This window comes from Stegodyphus dumicola, chromosome 7 (assembly GCF_044657685.1).
Source record: "Stegodyphus dumicola isolate Sdum_Otavi_A_Nest chromosome 7, ASM4465768v1".
Lineage (NCBI taxonomy): Eukaryota > Metazoa > Arthropoda > Arachnida > Araneae > Eresidae > Stegodyphus > Stegodyphus dumicola.
This window is the reverse complement of record NC_140774.1, coordinates 121,509,695-121,531,340: the sequence shown is the minus strand read 5'-3', so window position 1 is coordinate 121,531,340 and position 21,646 is coordinate 121,509,695. Positions and strand designations below refer to the sequence as shown.

Here is a 21,646-nt window from a genome sequence, read left to right as displayed (position 1 = left end):
ACACCTAAAATAAAATTTAACTGAAGGAAGAAAAACTTCATCAAAAATAATATATATATATACATATATTTTTTACTTCATAATACCTTATTTCCATTGTAATTAGCTCCCAGTATTAACTCTGGTGCAGCATATGCAGGGCTTCCACAGCAAGTATCTAGCTGTTGCTGCATTCCTGCCTACATAAAAATAAATTTTTATACTTAAATATGCATAATACAATAACAACATAGTTCATTTTCAAGCAATGCTTTCATATAAATAATTGTTTCAAAAAGTTTTCATTTTTCATAAATAATTACTTTCATAAGTACTATATTTTCATAGCTTCCCAGTATACAATTAAAACAATAAGCTTTACTATTTTGCGTGTATTTAAGTTAAAATATTTTTCTCATCTACACAGTGTTTTAGAGGATATTTTAATCTAATGAAATCACATATCAATAGTTTAAAACTCTAAATTACCATCATTAATTAGAAGGTACTAGTACAGTACATTAGGTACTATTAGAGTAGAGTACATGGGTTAACAGCATTTAAACTAAGCCTAATTCAAATATTATTGCAGTTGAAATTTTTATTGTAACCAGTGCTGTGGAGTCGGTAGGGAAAATGACCAACTCCGACTCGTCCTCCTGGAATTTTAAAGACTCCGACTCCCTCATATATATATATATATATATATATATATATATATATAAACATATACACATGGGTTACAGCTTACTTTTTTATTATAAAAGGAGTAATATGCTACATAAAAATTGACAGCATATCAAATTATTTATATTAATTAACATTTATTATGAAATGGAAAAACTGGCAGTAGTTATTTCTAAGAAACAGTATAGCTTCGGCAAGACTTTCTTTGCTGGAGGGTCAAAGATCCGATTTGACAAACTTCAGAGCTGCTAAGAGTCTTTCCACACTAACTTGAGTAGGAGGAAGAGCTGTTGCTGTTACTTCTTTTAACTTTTCAGGATAGATTTTTATAAGTTTTAAAAGAGGTGTCTTGCGCAATCATATTTCTCTTTTCTTCAAAGGCCGTACAGAAATCTTGTTTGTATTTTTTCATTTTTATATCTAAATGCTCTTGGTTCTTTATTTTCATTCGCTTTGCAGCCTATTCAATATTATCCAATAATATTTCTCAAAATCTAATTCATCTTTGGAAGAGGATATTAGAGACTCAACTGCAACGTCTGCAGTTTGACTGTCCTGATTCGAATTCTACAATTGTTCCGAGAATAATTTCATTCTTAATGAAAGTTCATAGATGGCTTTCTTTGCCTTTTTAATTTGCTCGTCATCCAAGAAAATTTGTTTTTTCGGATCTACATATATTGAAACCCAGCAAGATCTCATTGTCTAGCAAACTATTTTCTCTTTTCATTGAAGAAATTATTCCTTCTGCAAAAAACCCTCCATTTCAGAAAGAATAAACATCGCATTCTTCCATTCTCGTCTCCTGTCAATTCTTCAGATTGCAGCTTTTTTTGTGGCTATATATGGTGTGGAAAGAAGAGTTTCAATTCTGCAAGATCATTCCATAGTCTTTCTGTTAGTAAAACATTAGGGTTATTTAAATCTTCTAAAACAGTTCTTAATTCCAACAACAGCTTTATCATCAAATATGTACTTCCTTATCGCGTTGCTTGATCAATAACTGCTCCTTTCCCTGCTCGCTTCCTAAGAATGGCATCAATTTTGGCAGTTTCTTGCTGCTATTGCTGCTTACCTAAATTTACCAGTGAGATTTGTAACTAAATGAATCAGTTTAATCACTAATGACAAATATCACATCCATCCTCCTCCCTTATATTTATTTATTAATATATCAATAAAATAGAAAATAACTATTTATTAATATATATAGTCCATTAATAAAAACAATAACTCAGCTTGTCATTAGTTTTTTTTCAATTCATTTTAATTTCATTTCAAATTCAAACTGTCCAACAAAAACTGGAGGCGGAGTCGACCTATTTTTTAGCGCCTCCAATTCCGACTCCTTTTACCCCAAAATCTGCTCGACTCCGATTCCGACTCCACAGTCTTGATTGTAACACTTACTCCCAAGTTAAAGCAAAGTATCTTAACATTCAATCAAATGCAATTTTTATAAAATGTTTCAAATTATTCAAATTCTATATATTTTTTCTTTAAATGCTTTCATTATACGTTTGACTATGAAACTAATTAAAAAGAATAACATTTGATTCAATAACTGAAGTGTACAAACACTTTTTTAAAATACTTTTGACCAGAAATAAATATGGATACTTTTTCAAATTCAAATTTACTTACGCATACATTTTTAAATACAAACAAAATCTGACTACTAATTAAAACCAAGAACACTTTAAATTAATTTTAATCAAACTTATTACATTTGTCATTATCAGAATTTTTAATTAATTTGATATTAAATGCAGAAAAGCTTCCAGTTTTTAGAAAGTTTAAAAAGTACAATTTAACCGAAAGCAAAATGGAGTGAGGATAATTCCTAAAAAATTCATCAAACTAAACTTAAAATCAATAAGTCAAAGAAAATCTTTAACTGAAGTTCTTAATTTTAATTGATTATTAGTATACTAGTTCAAGATTATTATTATTTTTAAATTCAACAGTTTTGTGCCAACTTTGACTATAGCATCATTATACCACATTTAATCTTCAGCTTCAAAGCACTAACTACTACTTCCTTTGGACTTATCTTCCAATTATGTGATTTATTGTAAAAACTCTTTGATGTGGACAAATTGTAATGAGAACACACAAATGTTCAGAAAATAATAAAATAAAATTAATAACCAACATAACTTCAAATCCTGATTTAAATTATATCTAGTATTTTACCTTTGGTTTAGCACAAAGACCAAAATCAATCAGTTTCAAAGTCTGTTCACCATCTAATAACAGATTCTCCTGTATAATAAAGAAAATTCCACTAATTAATTCAATTAAATAAATAAAAAGAAATGCAAGTTTAATGTTTACAAAATTAAGCATTTCCAAAAATGCAATAAAATCCTCTCTCATTTCAATATTATAGAGTAATTTTAAGCACATTTTGTAATAATGTATGGTTACTTATGATTATATATTTCACAAGAAAATACTATTATTGCCAATAAATGGGAATGAAAAATTTAATCATAAAATAGAAACAATTTATATTTAAGCATTTAATGTGAAACAAAATTACTTTTTATATCTTTGATAAGTTGCAGTATTTTCCTTTAATATAAAATTATAAATAAAAGAGACCCAGGTCATGGTTCTTTTCCAACAAAAAAATTTGCTGCTTGCTCATCAAAACAAAATGATGAGCAAGCAGTGCAATTTGATTTATTGTATTTTCCCAGAATGAATAATTTTATGTAATTATTTTATGCATAAGGCACACTTTTTTTTTTTTTTTTTTTTTTTTTTCCACATCTAAAAATTTGGTGCTTCTTACAGTGGAAACATCAACAGTGGCATTTTGCTCAACGTAATTGCAATGAACAAAACTGAAGGTGAAAGATTGTTGACAATGCATACATCCTGTGCATGTTAAACTTGTCATAAATGTAGCCTGTTATAAACTGTTATGTTTTGCCTCAAAATGGCCCAGAAAAGACTATTGTACAGTGTTGTTTTCAAGTTAAAAGTGATTCAGTTTACGAAAAAGAATGGAAATCGTGCTGCTGAACATAAGTTTGGCCCTTCTCAGAAAACAACCTGAGATTAGTTATGGGAAGAACAAACCCCTACTGCAGATGCCATGGTTAAAGAATAATGAACTGAAGAGCAAAGAGCATCTGGAATTTCTGTGTCCACAGAAATGCTTCATCACAAGGCAAAAAGAATTGGTCAAGAAAAAGAAGTTAAAGATTTCAAAGGAGAGCACAACTGGTACTTCAGATTCATGAAATGAAATGGACTAAGCATGTATATATTTGTTAGACTTGCCTAAAACCTGCGAGCATTTCAATTAATTTCATTGTTTTGTCATTCAGTGTCGGAAAACACATCAGTATGAGTTGAGGCAAATTCTACATATGGACTAAGTCCTCCCTTCAGTCTAATGTCCTAAGTAACAAAATTGTTAATAAGAAAAGGGTGACGATTGCAACTGTGAAGACAAGTGGACATGAAAAGAACTATTTTGTAGCTGTTCTAACAGCTTGTTGTGCTGATGGAACTAAACCAGTGACCATGCTGATTTTTAATACAAAATAGTTCCAAAAGATGTCATTCATCTTGGAGGGATTGCTCATGTTCGTGAGAAGGGTTGGATGGATTCAGGATAGGATAGAAATATGCATACTTGACAATCTATGACACTAAAAAATCAGGAGATTTTTCACAATGTAAGAATATTTTTTAGATGATAAAAATATAGTTTTTAATAATGAATTAACTTTCAGATAATTCATTATTAAAACTAATTAGTAACTAAATAGTTACTAATTCTTAAATGCAAGCAACACAAGAATACCTTACACATAAAAAAACATTTTTATTACTTGCATCGTTTAAGAAAACAAAAACAAAGAAAAAAAAAGACACTTTAATCAGTTTTCGTACAAATGTTATGAACACTGGCACATTTTTCTTTCGTTAAGATGGAAACTTCATAATTTTGTTCATAGCAATTGCTACGTAGGCCTGCTTTCGCTAATAAAAGTTTTTTTAATATGTCATCACTAATATTAGATCTAAATTTAGTTCTCGTTTTCGCAACAACACTGAAAATCCTCTCACACTCTGCATCACAATGGGGAACTGTCAAAATGGCCAGCATAATTCCAGACAGTTCACTATATTTTAAAATTCCATCATAACCTTTCAGTTTTCTAATTAAACTCCACTGGGTGTCAATCCTAGATGATTTTATAACTTCACCCAAGTTTTCTAATTGTAAACTGCAATATTGTCAGTGGCAACATCAGTATCATCATCCTTCATGACTAAATGAAGTAACACAAGAAATCGGTTCAAAAAGTACCTTATATGAGAAAAAGATGCATTTGCTAGCAGAAACATCAGCAACTTTAGCATGCAAAATCACTTCATCGTTGACCGGAAATTTATGTAGTATGTAATCACATACTCGACAGAAGTAACTTCTAACATGAAGATAAAACTTATTTTTGTCTTCTTCTGAAAGTTCTTTCACTACTTTTGTAGTTGCAGCTCCTATTATCATATCTTCATCTTTCTTCTGATTCTCTATTTCACTATAAATCACATCATATATAGAATTACAAGACAAAACACAGACTGGTTTTACAAACTTTGATAAAATGTCATTAAACAGATCATAAATCTTTGATTGCAAAACATGAATTAATGGAATTCTGCTTTGTAGAACTGTGTTAAGAACATGGAATGATGGCAAAATGAATTGTAAAAAAAAGCAAAAAGCTTTGTTAAGGTCCTAAGGAAAAAAAATATATATATATATTCTTTCTTCACAAGATAAACTTAAAGTAATCGGAAAATGTTTCGCGTGTTGAGCATTTTTTTTTTTTAAATATTATTATTTTTTTTATTTTGAGAGAAATTTGTATCCGCTTTATGCTTATATTTTACAGTATTATTTCGAGAACTGCCAGTTGACTTGCTGAATGGTGCAGAAATTACTTTATTTTTCTTAAACCCATTTTTAACAATAGAAGCAGTAACTACATCTCCATTTACTTTAGATATTTTATAACTTTCAATAGAGCCTTTTATCTTAACTCTCGAAGCATTTACTTCTTCTTTAAAAAATGCAAGAAGTGGGTTCCATTGATCGAAGATTCTAGATAAGCATTTCTTTAAAGACAGCCATGTTTCAAAATTTTTCTCATTTCAGTATTATGCAGCTGTTAGAACTGTTTCAATTTTTCCTTCCTTTTAGAATTCCTTTCAAGATAATAATAAATATCAACAATGTGTCCATCCACATTGATGGACACATTGTTGATATTTATTATTATCTTGAAAAGAAAAGTAAAGAAGTTGCCCATTTTTTCAGTTTCTAAATTTAAGAGGTGACAGGTGCACTTCTTAATCTGCAAATCTGAATTTTCCTTTCTTAAGATGCCTGCAACACCAGTCTTCAAGCCTCCCATTACTGGTGCACTGGTGCATTATCAGCACCAAGTGCTAAGCAATTATCCAGAGGGACTGCATTTTCTTTTAAAGTTTTAATAATTAGCCGTGCTATATTAAAGCCTGTCGAATGTCCTTCTAAAGTGGGGACAGAAAGTAAACTGCACTCAATTTCTGAAGACTCTGGATTAAAAAAAGAAACAACAAGGATACAGTTTTGAATCGGTATTAGTGCTTCCATCCGTAGACAGGCAGAACAGAGCTGTTTTAATGCAATCAATAACTGAAGATTTATTTTTCAAACCCATTTCTTTAACAATTGCACCTGTTTTGGTCCTTGCACTTGAGTATTTCTTAGCGATTTCACTATCAGGAAACATTTTTCTAAATAAAGCTGGAACGTGATCCGATGCATTCAGTGGCAGGTTGTGCTCCAGTAAAAAGGCAGAGAATAGACATTCTGCATTAATAACTGTTTGGTCCTTCAGAAGAAAAATTTAATTTTTCTTTTTTTCAAAACAACTCATGTTGTCCTTGTGTTTTTGTGTACGCACATGTTTATTTATATGTTTACTTTATTAAACATTTCTTTCAATGTAAGTTGTTTAAGTAGTTTTTTGTTTGTTTGTTTGTTTGTTTGCTTGTGTGTGTGTGCTAATACTTTCTCTTTAATTCTATAGATAGATATAATTTTTTGTTCAGTTACAAGTCCTGTAATTGCTGGGTTGAAAATTCAGCGAAATTTTTTTCATTTTCAATAACCTCTTTTTTCATTTTCAATAACCTCTCTGTCATTTTCTTCAGTAGCAGTATTTTCTAGATCTAGAACCATATTAAAGAATTTGCCATCCGTTAAATAATTGATGATTGATGCATTGTCATCGCAATGGAAAACTTTTCTTTAACTACTCTTTTCCCCTAAATTCTGCTGCCCCGTGCAGCCATAAGGCCTCGGGTGACGGTTCTGGCTTTATGTGAAAACAAATCAGTTATTCTTAATTCAAATAGCGCTAAATTCAACCTTTTGGCATACAAGTATCATTAATAAAATCTATTTTTAGCATATGAAAAGAAATTTTTAAATCTTTCCTCATCAACATTTCCAAATCTGTAATCGGCGAAAAGCATAATGTCAACAGTAAAGATTACCATACACTTCAATTACTAATATATATAAAAAAAAAGTAATAAATTGTTTAGCCATCGCGGCATGAGACATCACTCAAATTGTCATGTGTTGATAAACATGTGGTAATGAAAGAAAAATATAATTTATATCCTTGATGCCAATTCGTCAAATTGGCATCAAGGATATAAAATATTAGTTGGTGTAATATCAATGTTTTTATGTAGAATGTTTTGATTTGACACGTATGCCAAGCAGACACATAGCAACAGAGTCAAATTATTGATTGCAAAAATTTATACTAAAATGATTATTTCTTTAATAATGAGGCATTTTATTTACTGCCGAAGTGAGATTATGAATTGAGGCTATCCGCATGCTTTATTATGAGGGGGAAAAAATCAAATGCGCATGCATAAAGCTTACAAAAAAAAAAAAAAAAAAAAAGATTGGTGGTGGGGTGGCTTTGAGGTGCAGATTTTAAATCATTCCGGATACTGGATGTCCGGATCTTGGACTTTGTACTGTATATGAAAACAATGGTTTGTTATCAGACAACAATGAAGGGCAACTAATGGATGGGAATTCTGATAGTGATGATGAGTTGTATACTGAATAAATATTGATTTCAATAATTTAATGTTGTAATATTCTTTCCTATTAAATTTTAATCCAGCAGGCCATTAAAAACCAGTTTATCAATTGAATATTTATTTTCTTTCAATTTTTTGGTCCCAAATTCAAGGGATGTCTTATACATGGCAAATGCCATAGTGCATAATCAGGATAGTAATTATATTGCAGAAATTAAAAAAGCAAAAATTTCACAAAATCTTTGTATACTTGGATCTGCTGTAATAATTTTATAAACGAGGTTATACACTAACATTTAAAAAAAATAGCCTGCCAAATACAGAGCAATAGCACACATAACTAGCATGTAATTAAATACATATCATGTGACCCCAAAGTTTGTTAACATTTGAAAATTCAATTATTCACTGAATAATGTAGGTAGAGAGGTAAAAACTGACACACATGCTTGAAATGCCACGGGATTTTATTGAAAATAAAAAAAAAAAGTGTTTAAAATGACTGACAGATGGCACTTCATATAACAAAATTAATAATTATCATAACAACTTATCTTTATCAAGACTATATTCTCTATAACAATTGTTCAACATGTCGGCCGTCATTCATCACCAATACCTGTAGTCAAGGGACAATGCAGTGAACAGCAGTTTACAGAATATCTGTAGTTATGGAGAAAAATTGCCATTGGATGTTGTCTTTTAGCAATCCTAATGAGGTCAGATGATTATGGTAGACTTACAATTTCAGGTAACCCTACAACCAATAATCACATGAATTAAGATCTGGGGACCAAGAGGCCACCCATGATGGAAGTCGTGACTCAGTATGCGATCCTCAACAAACAATGTGTGCAAGAGATCTTTCACACATGTAGCAATATGGGGTGGAGTGCCATCCTGCATAAATGTCATACCTTCCAACAGGTGTTTATCAACCAGACTAGAGATGATGCAATTCTGTAACATATCAGCATACCTTGCAACCATCACACTAACAGTGTGAATAGCAGAACCATGCATTTCCTTGAAGGAAAACAGTCAGATAATGGTTGACGTAATAAATCCGCATCACACCATAACCAACACCTGGAGCCGAGGCTAGAAAATTGACAAAGTCATGAAGGGGCTGATTTCCACTCTCACTACAACTAATTTCGTACATGATTCTCATCCAGGGTCACTAACATTTTGCTGCCCAGCGCCATATATTGGTCTTTTGTTTGTTCTGTCAATAAAACCACATGTCATTTCACGCATGTGTATCAATTTTTACCTCTAACTATATTATTCCATGAGTTATTGAATTTTCAAATGTTAATGGACTTATAGATTATTGATTCATTATCTTATATATTATTTAAGTAGTCACAATATATATTATTTAAAAATCAGTCAAATTTTGGTGATATAATCAATAACATTACATGAAATCCTGATATTTACTTAGGTGGATGACAGTTTGATATACTTAAACACAGGTTTTCTTCATTAAGAGATCTTTGGGATTAATTTGAGACTTTATTTTTGGCATATATTCTAATGAAAATCACTATTAAAGCTACCTAATCCGACAATTATCAGTAAAATTGAAAAATAATAAAATTTGAAATTTGTTGATTTATTAAATATTTTTAGAAAAGTTCAAGTGAAATCTCAAAATATTCTCTAAAATTCACAAAAATGACAGCAGAAATTTGTGTCCTGATAAAACTATTACTTAACATGTTTGTGACATAAACTGTTGCAGCATAGCTGGCAACTTTTAAATGCCCAAAACTGGAATTTCTAGGAGATTTTAATGATGTGTGGTGGTATCATTTCAAAAGGACTCCAGATTGAATAAATTTCACTTTACATTGCATGATTCAGTTATTGAATTATTTATAATATGATTTTGATTACAAAATACATTAATATTTAAATATATATTCTAAATTTTATGTTCTTTGACACTTTAAATTTCTTACATTTAGAAAACTCCAAGTAGGGAAGGAAAGCTTTTATTTATCAAACTATTCTAAAATATAAGAATAAAATTAATAATTAATGTACATACTATTATGGGGATAAAATTATTAATGCACTAAATAATGATTAAAATAAAATTAAAAACAAATATTAATTGATTAAACACTGCTTGTTGAGAAATTCTACAAATGTCAACAGTACATTAAGACAGTGGTTTCAAATTCAAACTGCACATGTTTAATTAATCATTAGATAACTTTAAGTTTTAGTTTAAACTAAAAACTATGTAACTTACTTTTTCAGGAAAATTTACCCACTAAAACAAAACATGAGAAGACAAACTAGCCTCTTTCTCTTATTTGTGAAATTTTTCTTTGATGCAAAAATAATACACACACACACACACAAAAAAAAAAAAAAAAAAAAAAAAAAAAAGACACCTACATATTTGTATGTAAATAATATATTCTTCTTTATTAATTCCTGCAGCTTGGTACTTGATGAAGCTTCGATTTTGATGAAGTTTGTAGCCTTGGAGAGAAATTATTTTCATCATAGGTCATATATACTCATCTGTCAATGAGGTCTTTTCTTATTATTTTTTATCTACAAGAAAAAGCTGTTCACTTATAAATGTATTATCAAACAAAGCAATTATGCTTACTGCACAAATCCATAACTGAGCTTATTTATTTTTTGACAAGTACAAATAGAAGTTAATGAAATTATACCTTTAAATCTTTGAGTAAGGTTTATATCACACTCTAAATTAGTAATTAGCTCCCTTTAGAGATTTTCTGCTGTGCAATTCATGTTTCATTTTTAATGGATTAAATAAATTTTAATATGAAAAACTATGCTGAAAATATCTAGTAGTGAGGAATAAAATCTTCCCATTTTAAGTTTCCCTAATTTAATTTCATTTATTGCTGAGAAACATTTTTCTTAATAGTTTTCCTTAATAAAGAAAATAAATACCAGGAGATTTGGTGGTCAACGAGGAAATTGTGATGAAAACTGGGGGTCATGCACTAAGCCAAGCAGATAAAGCAAAGGTACTTCTAGCTAGTAAATGCAGAATTAAAATAACAACAATAACAAAGAACTACTTTTGATTGTTTTTTAAAATTTTCTTAATTTAAAAGAACAGAGTTGAGGAAGATTTCTCTAAGCTTTTGGCAAATCTTTATAATTTCTCTATATGGAGCCTTCCTCTCCTTTGAAACAGAAATTATCAGGAAAAAAAAAAAAAAAGTTTTGCTACCGATAGAGGATTTAAATTGATACACAAAAGCTATAATAATTTTAGATGTATTTAGTCAATAGCAGCAGCATTTTGTTTATATTAGTGGTAGGCAAAACAGCTCTTTCTATCACTTTTGAGACAGCACACCTTTGTTTAAGACATTTCCTTGGGATGGATGGGAGTCGAAAGGAGTCGTCCCACAGGCCAGAGATTTTGCATCCGCTAAGCCTAACTTTGGGGAAAAATTCACACAAAAAAGAGTTAACGTCATCATTTTTGGTACCATTTTAGATTATTACTCAAGCTTTCATATATGTTTTAATTAGCAATTAATAATCTTTTTTCTTTACTTTACACGAAAATATATAAAAAAAGTGCTTGCTTTGAGAAATAATTTTTGAAAGCAGTATTCAAATCATTCTGAAGTTTTAATTGATAAATTGCATTAATAATTAATAAATTAATTAAAAAATACAAGAAAGATTGTTTACGAGAAGAAGTAACAAAATATTGCATGTGAGACGGAAGGCAGACTCAATGAACTCAGTCTCTGACAAAATGCCATAAAATAACCACTAGAAATATCATTCTCTAACTCTTTAGAAAACTAATCATTACTCTCATTCATATCACTAATTGGCTCATTTACAATTTGTCTGATAAATAGCACTTGCTCACCATAATAAAAATCCAGGCTTTCCAAAATAAAAACAATGCAAAGAATAATAGAACCTCACATAGTAACCTTAAAAGACCCTACACAGTAGCAAAAAAAGAATAAAAAAAGGATTCAAAGGGATATAGAAATGCGAATGTTTATATCATGTGGCAAATTACAGAGACAAGCTCTGTCTATTTATATTACGCGCCCCCCTGCTACAGCTGACATTGTTATGCAGAATATGATTAAATTGAAAGTCAGGATAATAAAAATATATTCAATTCAAAAGTAATGAACACAGGACACCACCTAGTGGTCTTTAAAATGTTTCAGGACACTGGTGCAAATGTGTGATGGCCGGGGGTAAGCGAGAAAAGGCTCTGGTACAACAGCGTGTCATCCGGGAAATGAGAACATTTCTTGCTGGCACGTACGCATGAACAATCAGTACGAAAAGATTAAGGGGATCAGATTAGGATCATTTGCTCACTGAATGACAGTTTTTTTAATGACTCCCCACTCGCTAACAATAATATTGATGAATATAATAAAAAATGAAGAATGAATCAAGATTGGTGTGTGAAAATAAAGTGAAGAACAGTAAGAATTGAATCAGCAGTGTCATCGGCAGAATCGATTCAATTAAACTACTGGCTTCTTGAACTGATTTCAACTGTAGTTTTGAGATTCCCTAAAACATTCTTTCTACATAGTAGTAACATAGTAGTAAAATTCTAGAATAAATGGGGGATAAACATTCTTTTCTCTCCTAAAATGGAAATCGAACATTTCTGGCGTGCTTCAAACAAAAGCTCTCAGTAAACTAAAGAAATACCACCTTTTTTTATTATTCAGGATTCGCTCATTTAGAAAAGTTTATGATTATGATTAGTGCCTGCTTATAATAATTTGAAACACATTTTTCAAAAGTCTAAACTTCCGTAAATTTTCCCTGTAACTCACCTCCCCCACCAGCCTCCAATTTTTATTTTATTCCTGCTTTTGGAAGACTGGTCTTCTTTTCATATTAAGATATCATCTCTCTTATCATATACAGTAAGACCCCACTTAACACTGTTTCGTTTAGCGCTGTTTCGGTTTAGCGCTCTTTTATTTCAACCCGGGGATTCTCCGAAATTGTGCGCAGCGCTAGGTTTCCAAATAACATATCCGAAACAGTGTAGTTGTGTTTCTTGCTTGGTGGACACATTTTTATCATTTGAAACATTTGTTGACATTATTGTAAGTTTAAATTTGTACAATACTATAACGATTAATACAGTGACAAATATTATGATCTTTAGTTTTTATCATGGGTGATAATAAAAAACAAGAAAAGAAAGCAACCAGAAAAAGCATTTCACTGAAAACTCAAATGCAAGTGATTAGAAGATTAGATTCTGGTGAACGTCAATCTCAAATTAGCGCTGCATTGATTTTGGCAACTTCAACAATAAGGTGCATTTAATTTAATTACGGCAAAGCACACTAGGGCTATCTGCCTAAGGGGAGGGATGCCTTCGTGGAGGACTTTCTGAGGGAAACTGGCTCGTATACACGTTACACATGGGGAAAACCACGAAAACACCCATGCAGCCAGCCCGTTCGCCGGATTCGAACCTCGGACCGAACTACCAGTGTTCAGCGACTTAACCGCTCGGCCGCTGGTGGGCCTCAACAATAAGGACAATTCTTAAGAATAAAGAAAAAATACTGTCATCGGCAACTGCAACTACATCAAGCTCTGCAACTAGAATTACCCGTTCTAGAAATAACATTATAGAGGAAATGGAAAAACGACTGTCTATATGGATTGACGACGAAATTGAACGAAATATGCCATTAAGCCAATCTATCATAATGCCTTCTAAACAAAAAGGCAGAAAATTGGAAACCCAGAATAGACTGAATGATCTGACTGAGAATTTTATTTGTTTTTAAAAGTATATGCGTTTATATTGTTTTTATTTTTGTAAGAAATAAATGTTTGATTTTATTTTTATTTAAAAAAATTATTAAATTTAATGCCTAACCATTTTTTATCCGTCTTCCCCTAACCCCATTATTTACATGTTAAGATAGCCTCGCTTAGCGCTGTTTCACATTACGCTCTACTTCGATGGAACGTATCCCCCGCGTTAAGCGGGGTCTTACTGTATACTCACATGAGAAATAATTTACTGGGATTCATATTCTGAGTTTACAATCAGGGCCAGTTTAGGGGCTCCACAACACTCACAGTTGTGAAGAATCCTGTAAGATGGTTTAACATTAGATGATTTTTCGTATATTTTACAGCAAATCTGCACAATACATATCACAAATTATATTGCAACTTCATGAGATTAATGAAAGCTGAATGATAATGGATATAAAAACTAAAAACAAAAATAAGAAAGAAAACTAAATCTAATTTTTCACCGGAACTGTACTGTTCTACTTCAAATTCAATTCTCAAAATCAAAATTAACAATCACCAAGGGCATGTCAACTTGACCATTCCCCGCTGGGTAGATGTCCAGTAACAACTGCCCTTTCTTCTTAAATATGTTAATACTTAATTGCTTGTTTTTCTGAAACAGTAGGAGAAAGTCTGGGGTAGCTGCAAATGGCACACATAAAGGCAAGAAATTATGCCAGCACATAGGGATCCATTACAAATGAGGAAGAATCCATTACAAAAAGAGGGGATGGTTTCACTGTTCTGAGAAAAATATCTGGGTGTTGATCATGTAGTATTCCAGTCCTGGGATATACTAATTTCACATGCATGTTTTATTTTTCCAGAAATGGTTTAAAAATAAGGAATAATTTCAAATTCTAAAAATAAGGAATTCTGAGGTCTACATCAGTACTATGATCAACTAAGTGGTTATAATATAACTTCCCGAATTTTGCACTTAAAGATACAGAATTTTATATTTTAATAATTAAAGTATAATGAATGTTTCATTAATTGGAAATTTAGTTAGGTATGGGCTGTATAAAAAGTTACACTTTCTTACTTAGATAGCCCATCCCACTCATTATGCAAAAGTTGTTTCATATAATTATATGCCTTTTAAGAGAAATTTTGTAACATGATGCATATTGCATCCAAAAAAAATTCTACAGAAATGAAAGAAAACACAAATTTAATATATATATATATATAAAAGGATTTTTTTGTTGTTGTTGTTATTATTTATGGTGATTTTTAGGCCATTGATTTTAAGAAACACATTAGTCATCTACAGCAGTGGTCCCAAATTAGAGGTCTGCGGGCCACATGTGGTCCTCGAAGCAATTCTATGCAACCCACAATTACATTTTTATTAAGTATTTGTTGCAAAGATTTCAAGATTTTAGTTCTTTTAAGTGCTAGTTTACATTATTTTCATTACCATAAAAAACAAACACGAATAACTCATCAGCAAAATCAATAAATGGAGCTAATTTATCTACAATGTAATATATTTGTACTTTTAAAAAATAAACATACTCAATTATGAATTTTTGCACTAAGAATAATCACTTTTTTTTAATACATTTATGTGTGAACAGCTTGTTTTCACATTTGAAAGTTAACAAGAAAAAATCCTGATTGACGAATGAAGCTCTAAAATCCATGATGAAAACAATTTCTAGTAATTTCTTTCCGAGGCTGCAAACTGCATCAGAATTGAAATGTCATCAAGTGTCACATTACATTAGGATGTAAGGAAGTTCATAATTATTTACATACAGACATATGCATTTTTAATTATGTGTCAAGGAAATTTTAATAAATACAAGGAAAAGAATAAATTGTAATTATTTACTCTCAAAGTTTGTTTCCACTTGGAAAGCTTTCTTGAAAAATAGAATTTGTTTACTTTTAGTTTAAATTAAAGTAATTTATTTAATGATTGATTAAGCATGTTAGAATTACTTGAAATAAATGTCAACCTGAAAATTTAATATTTAGCTTCAATTCATTTGAATTACAAAGCAACCAACAAAAGTGTTTTTTGGAAGTACCAAACTTTAGATTTCAAAGAGAAATTAAATATAAATTTGAATTTTGTTTCTTTTGTGATAATATTATTATTATCTGTGCATAAGTACTTAATAGCGAAATTTTAAATATATTTAAAATATTTTTAATTCTTTTAATAAAATAATTCCCTTTTACTTTAAAAAAAAATGTAGCCTATGTGCTGCTTTCAATAGTATACGATAGTATACTCGGCTTGCATGCAATTTCACCTTGTGACTACTGATTTAAAGCATTACCTTAATTATCAAAAAAATTAAAAAACATAGAAAAAAGAGAAGTAGAAACTAAATTGATAGAAATTAAAAGCAGAGGAAGATAAATTTTAACATGTAATAATGTTTTAAAATAACTGCATATTTAAAGAATTTTACTTATAATGTTTCCAATAAAAACATTTGTTTTTAAGGTTATGGTTTAAGGCTACGTAAATGTATGTTTTAAGATCATAATTTTGTATTACACAAAGGATTAGCAATTATTAAAAAAATTTTTTTGAATAATTCATATTTTTGACTTAATAAATCACTGTGCATTACTAGCATTATTTCTTTTTGTATGTTCACCTACTATGCTGTCTGACTGCCAGCAGTGGCAAAACACACAACAGCAGTGGCAATTCCAGATTAGGGTTTTTTCTGGATCATCAATCATGAAAATTAAATCTGGTAAGATCATCAGTTTAAATCTGGTAAGATGGCATGCAGAAATTATACAATTAAAAATATGAAACTGTAATTTATGAAATAAAGAGCAATTATGATCTAAAGGGTATCAAAATTTACAAAAAAAAAAAAAAAAAAAAAAGCTCAATATTTATTTGTTTACTTTATTAAACATTTCTTTCAATATAAGTTGTTTAAGTTGCTTTGTATTTTGTTCTAATACTTTCGCTTTAATTCTATAAACAGATATAATTTCTTCTTCAGTTACAAAGTTCCACTGTTCAAGTTTTGTAATTGTTGTGTCAAGAATACCTACTAACTTGTCAATCGAAATTTTTTCGCTTTCAATAACCTCTCTGTCACTTTCTTCACTATCGGAAACGGTATTTTCTGGATCTAGAACCATACTTAAGATTTTGCCATTCTTTAATTGATTGATGATTGGGGCATTGTCATTGCAATGAAAAACTTCTGTTATATCATCTTCATTTATTACAAAATACACATTTCTTTAAAAAATCCAATAACTGGAAAATTTCACCTTTAGTTTGCGATGTCCGAAAACCTTCAAATTTGCAGCTAACATCTTCATCATCCTCACCATGAAATATGGTAGCTGGCCATAAATTATGCCAAGCATTTTTTAACGTACCTGGAGACACATCCTAACAACGTGCATGCGTAAAGCATACAAAAAAAAAAAAAAATTGTTTGTGGCTTTGAGGTCCAGATTATAGATCATTCTGGATAATGGACGTCCGGATTACGGACTTTGTATTGCATATAATTTTGCATATATTCTCCACGAATTTTGGGCTCTTTCTCCAAGTTCTCTATTTTACATATTTCTTCTTTATCTTGTATTTAGCATGGCATATTTTTTCCTACGTAGATTTATTTATTTGTCGCCAATACAAAGCTCATTGAGGTAAGGAATTATTGCATTGCTCTGTATGTGTTTTAGTGGTGTAACTAGTAGCATGTCCAACTACCATTGAGAGATTCATAGTTTGAAATCTGCATAATTGATTTTTCCTGTTTTCTAACCTCCCCCCAAAAAAATATAATGCCTCTACAAGCTGAAGGTTTCCAAAATCTCAACTTGCTGCAGGGGGAGGATTACTTAATCTGGCTCTGCTTACAATAATTTACTATTATTATTTAATTGCTTAATTTTATGTTGTCATGTACATGATCAATTTTAAAAAGCTCTTGACCTAGCCCTGCCAAAACTCTTCGGCAGGTCTAGGTCAAGAGCCTGCAGACCAGCCAACCTGATCAGAAAAAGAGGGGAATCTGGAAACAGAAGGGGAGAAGAAAGTGGACGAGAGAGTGCGGCATGTATGTTTGGGGAAGGTAGGAACTTTTTTTTAGAACTGTAATGCAGTGGAGATATTCACGGCTTTTCTTTGTGGGTATGCTGTAAAACAGAAAGGCGGGTATCATGTTAAAATGGTGGAAATGTTCTCGTATGACAAAATTGATTATATATAGTGTGTAAATAAAAAATTATTAATATATTTTTCGGTTACTTTGGAATGAATGTGTAGTTCATTTTTTAAGTCAAAGAATACATGCAAATGTGGATATGAGGAACTCACAGGTCTCATATATGTGAAGAGATAATGAAAACATCACAATGCATTTTTGTTAATTTCTAAAGCACTGTTAAAATTTTATAGTTAATTTAAAATGCATTAAAATTATGAATCTCCATTTATTGCTTACACTGCTCACATTTTGTCAAAAACAACAATAAGAATGACTATGTTTTTATTAGCATACATATAACAACATTTATAAATCAACACATTAACAGGATTATTTTTTAAAATACTATAAAAGAACATATGTAAGCTTAAACTAAAAGAAATAAAATTTTAATATTACTGACATTTTTTAAAATAAAAAATAAAAGAATATTTTCATAAAATCAATGATACATACACTGCAAAAGATAAATTAATAAGGATAATATTAACTAATTCACCTTTTGCAATATATACTGACTTTAACAATTGAAAAGTTATTGAATAATATTTTCAAATGGCATTACTTTATTCAAGTAGGCAGGAATGTTTACACTACTTTGTGAGAGGTTCTAGAAACTGAAAAATATACATACAGGCTTCAAATCTCGGTGCGCATATCCTTTCTCATGAATGAAAGCTACTGCTGAAATGATCTGTCGAAAAAAGTATCGTGCTTCTTTTTCACTTAGACGGTCTCTTTCAATAATGTAGTCAAACAGTTCTCCTCCTGGACAGTACTAAAACAGTGATGATTTTCTTTAGTTCAATAAGTTAAATATATAATTATTATAAAAATTTTCTTAAATATCATATGTGTACAAGGTAAATTAAAAGCAATATCCAGATAAGAATTTTGCTAGAAAAACTTTTAATGAATGTATGTTGTTCCATAGAATTAAGATACTTTTAAATGCAAGATAAGATAGATTAGGTTTGACTAGATAAGGTAAGCAACAAATCATGGTTACTTAAAAATTAACACATAATGTATTCTTAGCATACAACTCATGCATACAAATCCAGCTCTTTTCAACCACTTTAATATAGCTAATACATAACAGTTCTCAACAATTTTTAATTTTCCTCTTTATTTCTCAAAAAAATCAATCAAATTATTACAAATAAACTATATTTGATTCTGTTTTAAGTGGATATTTAAAAAAAAATTGCAATTTCAAAACTTCAAATTATGGTCCACTAGCTCAAAAAAAAAAAAAAAATTACTATTAAAAATTTTTAAAAATTAAATATTAAAGAAAGCTAAAACTATAATGTGACATAAAAATTTTAAAAAATTGTATCAGTTCTGTAACATACGATGTTAGAAATATCTTTTATTGCAGCAGAACTGCAAAAATATTCACAAAAGTTTTGCGACTTTTTGATGCGAGTGTGTACCCATATTTATTTCAATAAGAATCTGACTCATTTCAGTGTTTATCTTTTCTAAATTTTTGAATAAAAATTTCAGTCTTCTTTCACAGTTAATCATATTAAATAATCTTAAATTAAACATTCAATAATTATCTTAACAGCCTTAATGATACCAATAACATTTTTAAAAATTTTCTAAAATTGCTGTCCCCATTTTATCTACAAACAACTTATTTGGCACATCTTTACATTAGTATTTTATCCTTCAAAAATATTTTAAACAATGATTTTGCATAAACTTTTTAATCCTTTCTCAATAAGCAACAATTAAGTTTTAATTCTGATAAGCAATGAATTTTACATCAGTCAACATATTACACGCACACATGCCTGCATGAAAATAATGTACAGCTAGATTTTCTATCATCAGCAAACAGATCATGAATTCTATTTATTGATGAAGTGATTTTCACAGGATGATATCTTGAATTTGCACAACCTGCATCTGTACAGATGCATGGTAACTGTACTGCATGGTAACATTACAGGAGTACACATGCTTATGCAAACCAACAGTACTTCACTATGAGCCTGTGGCCTATCTGGAGAACCTCTGATAACATTACTACCTTGGAAAGCAATTTGTGACCATATTCATGTCCATCATGCTCTCTACTAAAAATAGTTTTAAAAAGATAACTATCCAAATTTATCCACAATTTTATTCGAGTAACTCATACTTCATAATTTTATTTTAGTTTTTGGTGACTTTTTTAGAAAATATGTTACCAAATTTAATGGATCTTGTTCCAGCAGTATCATGCTGACACATATTTCAGCATGATGGGATGCCTGCACATTTCAGTACCAATATACAAAGCTGCTTCGAAAAAATCTACCCTTATCACTGGATTGACAGAGGCAGACCAGTCATATGGGTACCACAATCCTTACATTATTCCACATATTTCTTCTTGTGTGGATACATGCAGTTCCTGGCATATGAAATACTTGCAAACTCTGACAGTAATTTAGTCATAAAGATTGTAGAAGTGGTGGCAAGCATCCAGGATGAACCTGGTCAATTTAAATAAGTCCATGAATCCATTTGTTGATATGTGAAGCTTGCACTGCAATGGATGGAATGAATTTTGTACCTTTTCTGCAACCATGATTATTTTCTTTATTTGTTTTGGTAAGGTTTAATATCTTTAATAAAGTCATGATAATACAGCTATTGACTCCCAATTTTTGTATATCGATCACCTTGCTGTAATAATGCATGGTTTGGTTTCCACTCATAACTTTCTGCATAAAACTTACATGTCAAGGTCTGACAGACCAGAAAATAAAGTTTGTAAATCACCTTCTGGAACACGGTGCCTTATTTATAATTAGATATAGTTGCTAATAATTGTACACAGCTAAAAAAAAAAAAAAAAAAAAAAAAAAAAAAAAAAAAAAAAAAAAAGGACAGTTCTATATTTCCCGTTTTACTGGGTCGATTCACAAAATTCAAATTGCATTCTTTATGTCTCGAAAGTATAGGATATATATTAGATTTATATATAACACTATTCTAACATAGGTATTTTCACACAAAATCGGACTTTTTCTGAAATAACATACCATTTTTTTTACATATTTCGATTCTACGACTCAAATTATGCCTAGATACTAAATTTTGTAAAATTTGGTGCAAAATTTACGGAGAAATTCAACAGTTAATGTTGGCGCTTTTTTTTCTCAGTTACGCCAAGAATAGTTCACTTGGCGAACATTTTAATATATAACAACCTATTTTCCTTTCCCTTTCTACCTCGTACGTGGGGGGTGGAGAAGTCACGATCGTTCCTTTTTTTCAGATAATGGTCTTTATATTATATTTTTAATCATAACTGTTATTATATTAAGTATTTTTTCTTTTTTGAATTTCATTTTAATTGTTTAAGTTGCATGGTTTCTTTTGAATAACTGTTTTAAAAATTTCTATTTACTCATTCGAACTGCATAATTTAAATCAAAGGTGCATCGTTAATTTTTTTTCAAACAGTTTTCTTTATACTACATTTTTAGTCATAGCTACTATTTTAGGTAATTTTTTAATTTTTAGACTTTTATTTTAATTGTTAGTGTTGCATTGTCTCTTCAGATAATTATTTTAAAATTTTCTATTTATTCATTCAACCTGATCATTATAAATATATTTATTAATATAAATTCTAAAGAATTTGATATTGTTTATTTGAATTGCGTTTCTTTCGGAAGAATATTTTGGAACCCAGACTACGATGCATTTGAAAACTGCATATATTAAAAGAGAAAATACAGTAAAGCACAGTTAACACACCTTTCAATGTTCTGTTCAGAAAA

At 30.1% G+C, this 21,646-nt stretch overlaps 1 protein-coding gene across 4 annotated transcripts in view; it reads right to left on the bottom strand.

Annotated features, from left to right (window-relative positions):
• LOC118185907 (maternal embryonic leucine zipper kinase-like) overlaps positions 1–21,646 on the bottom strand; it is a 139,370-nt gene that overhangs the window by 78,398 nt on the left and 39,326 nt on the right. For all 4 annotated transcript variants that reach the window (XM_085820771.1, XM_085820772.1, XM_085820769.1 and 1 more), the window contains 3 exons: positions 18,493–18,636; positions 2,863–2,931; positions 87–179 (listed from right to left, as the gene is read on the bottom strand). In XM_085820771.1, coding sequence (XP_085676897.1) covers positions 87–179; positions 2,863–2,931; positions 18,493–18,636 — 306 coding nt within the window. The remainder of the gene's footprint in view (positions 1–86; positions 180–2,862; positions 2,932–18,492; positions 18,637–21,646) is intronic.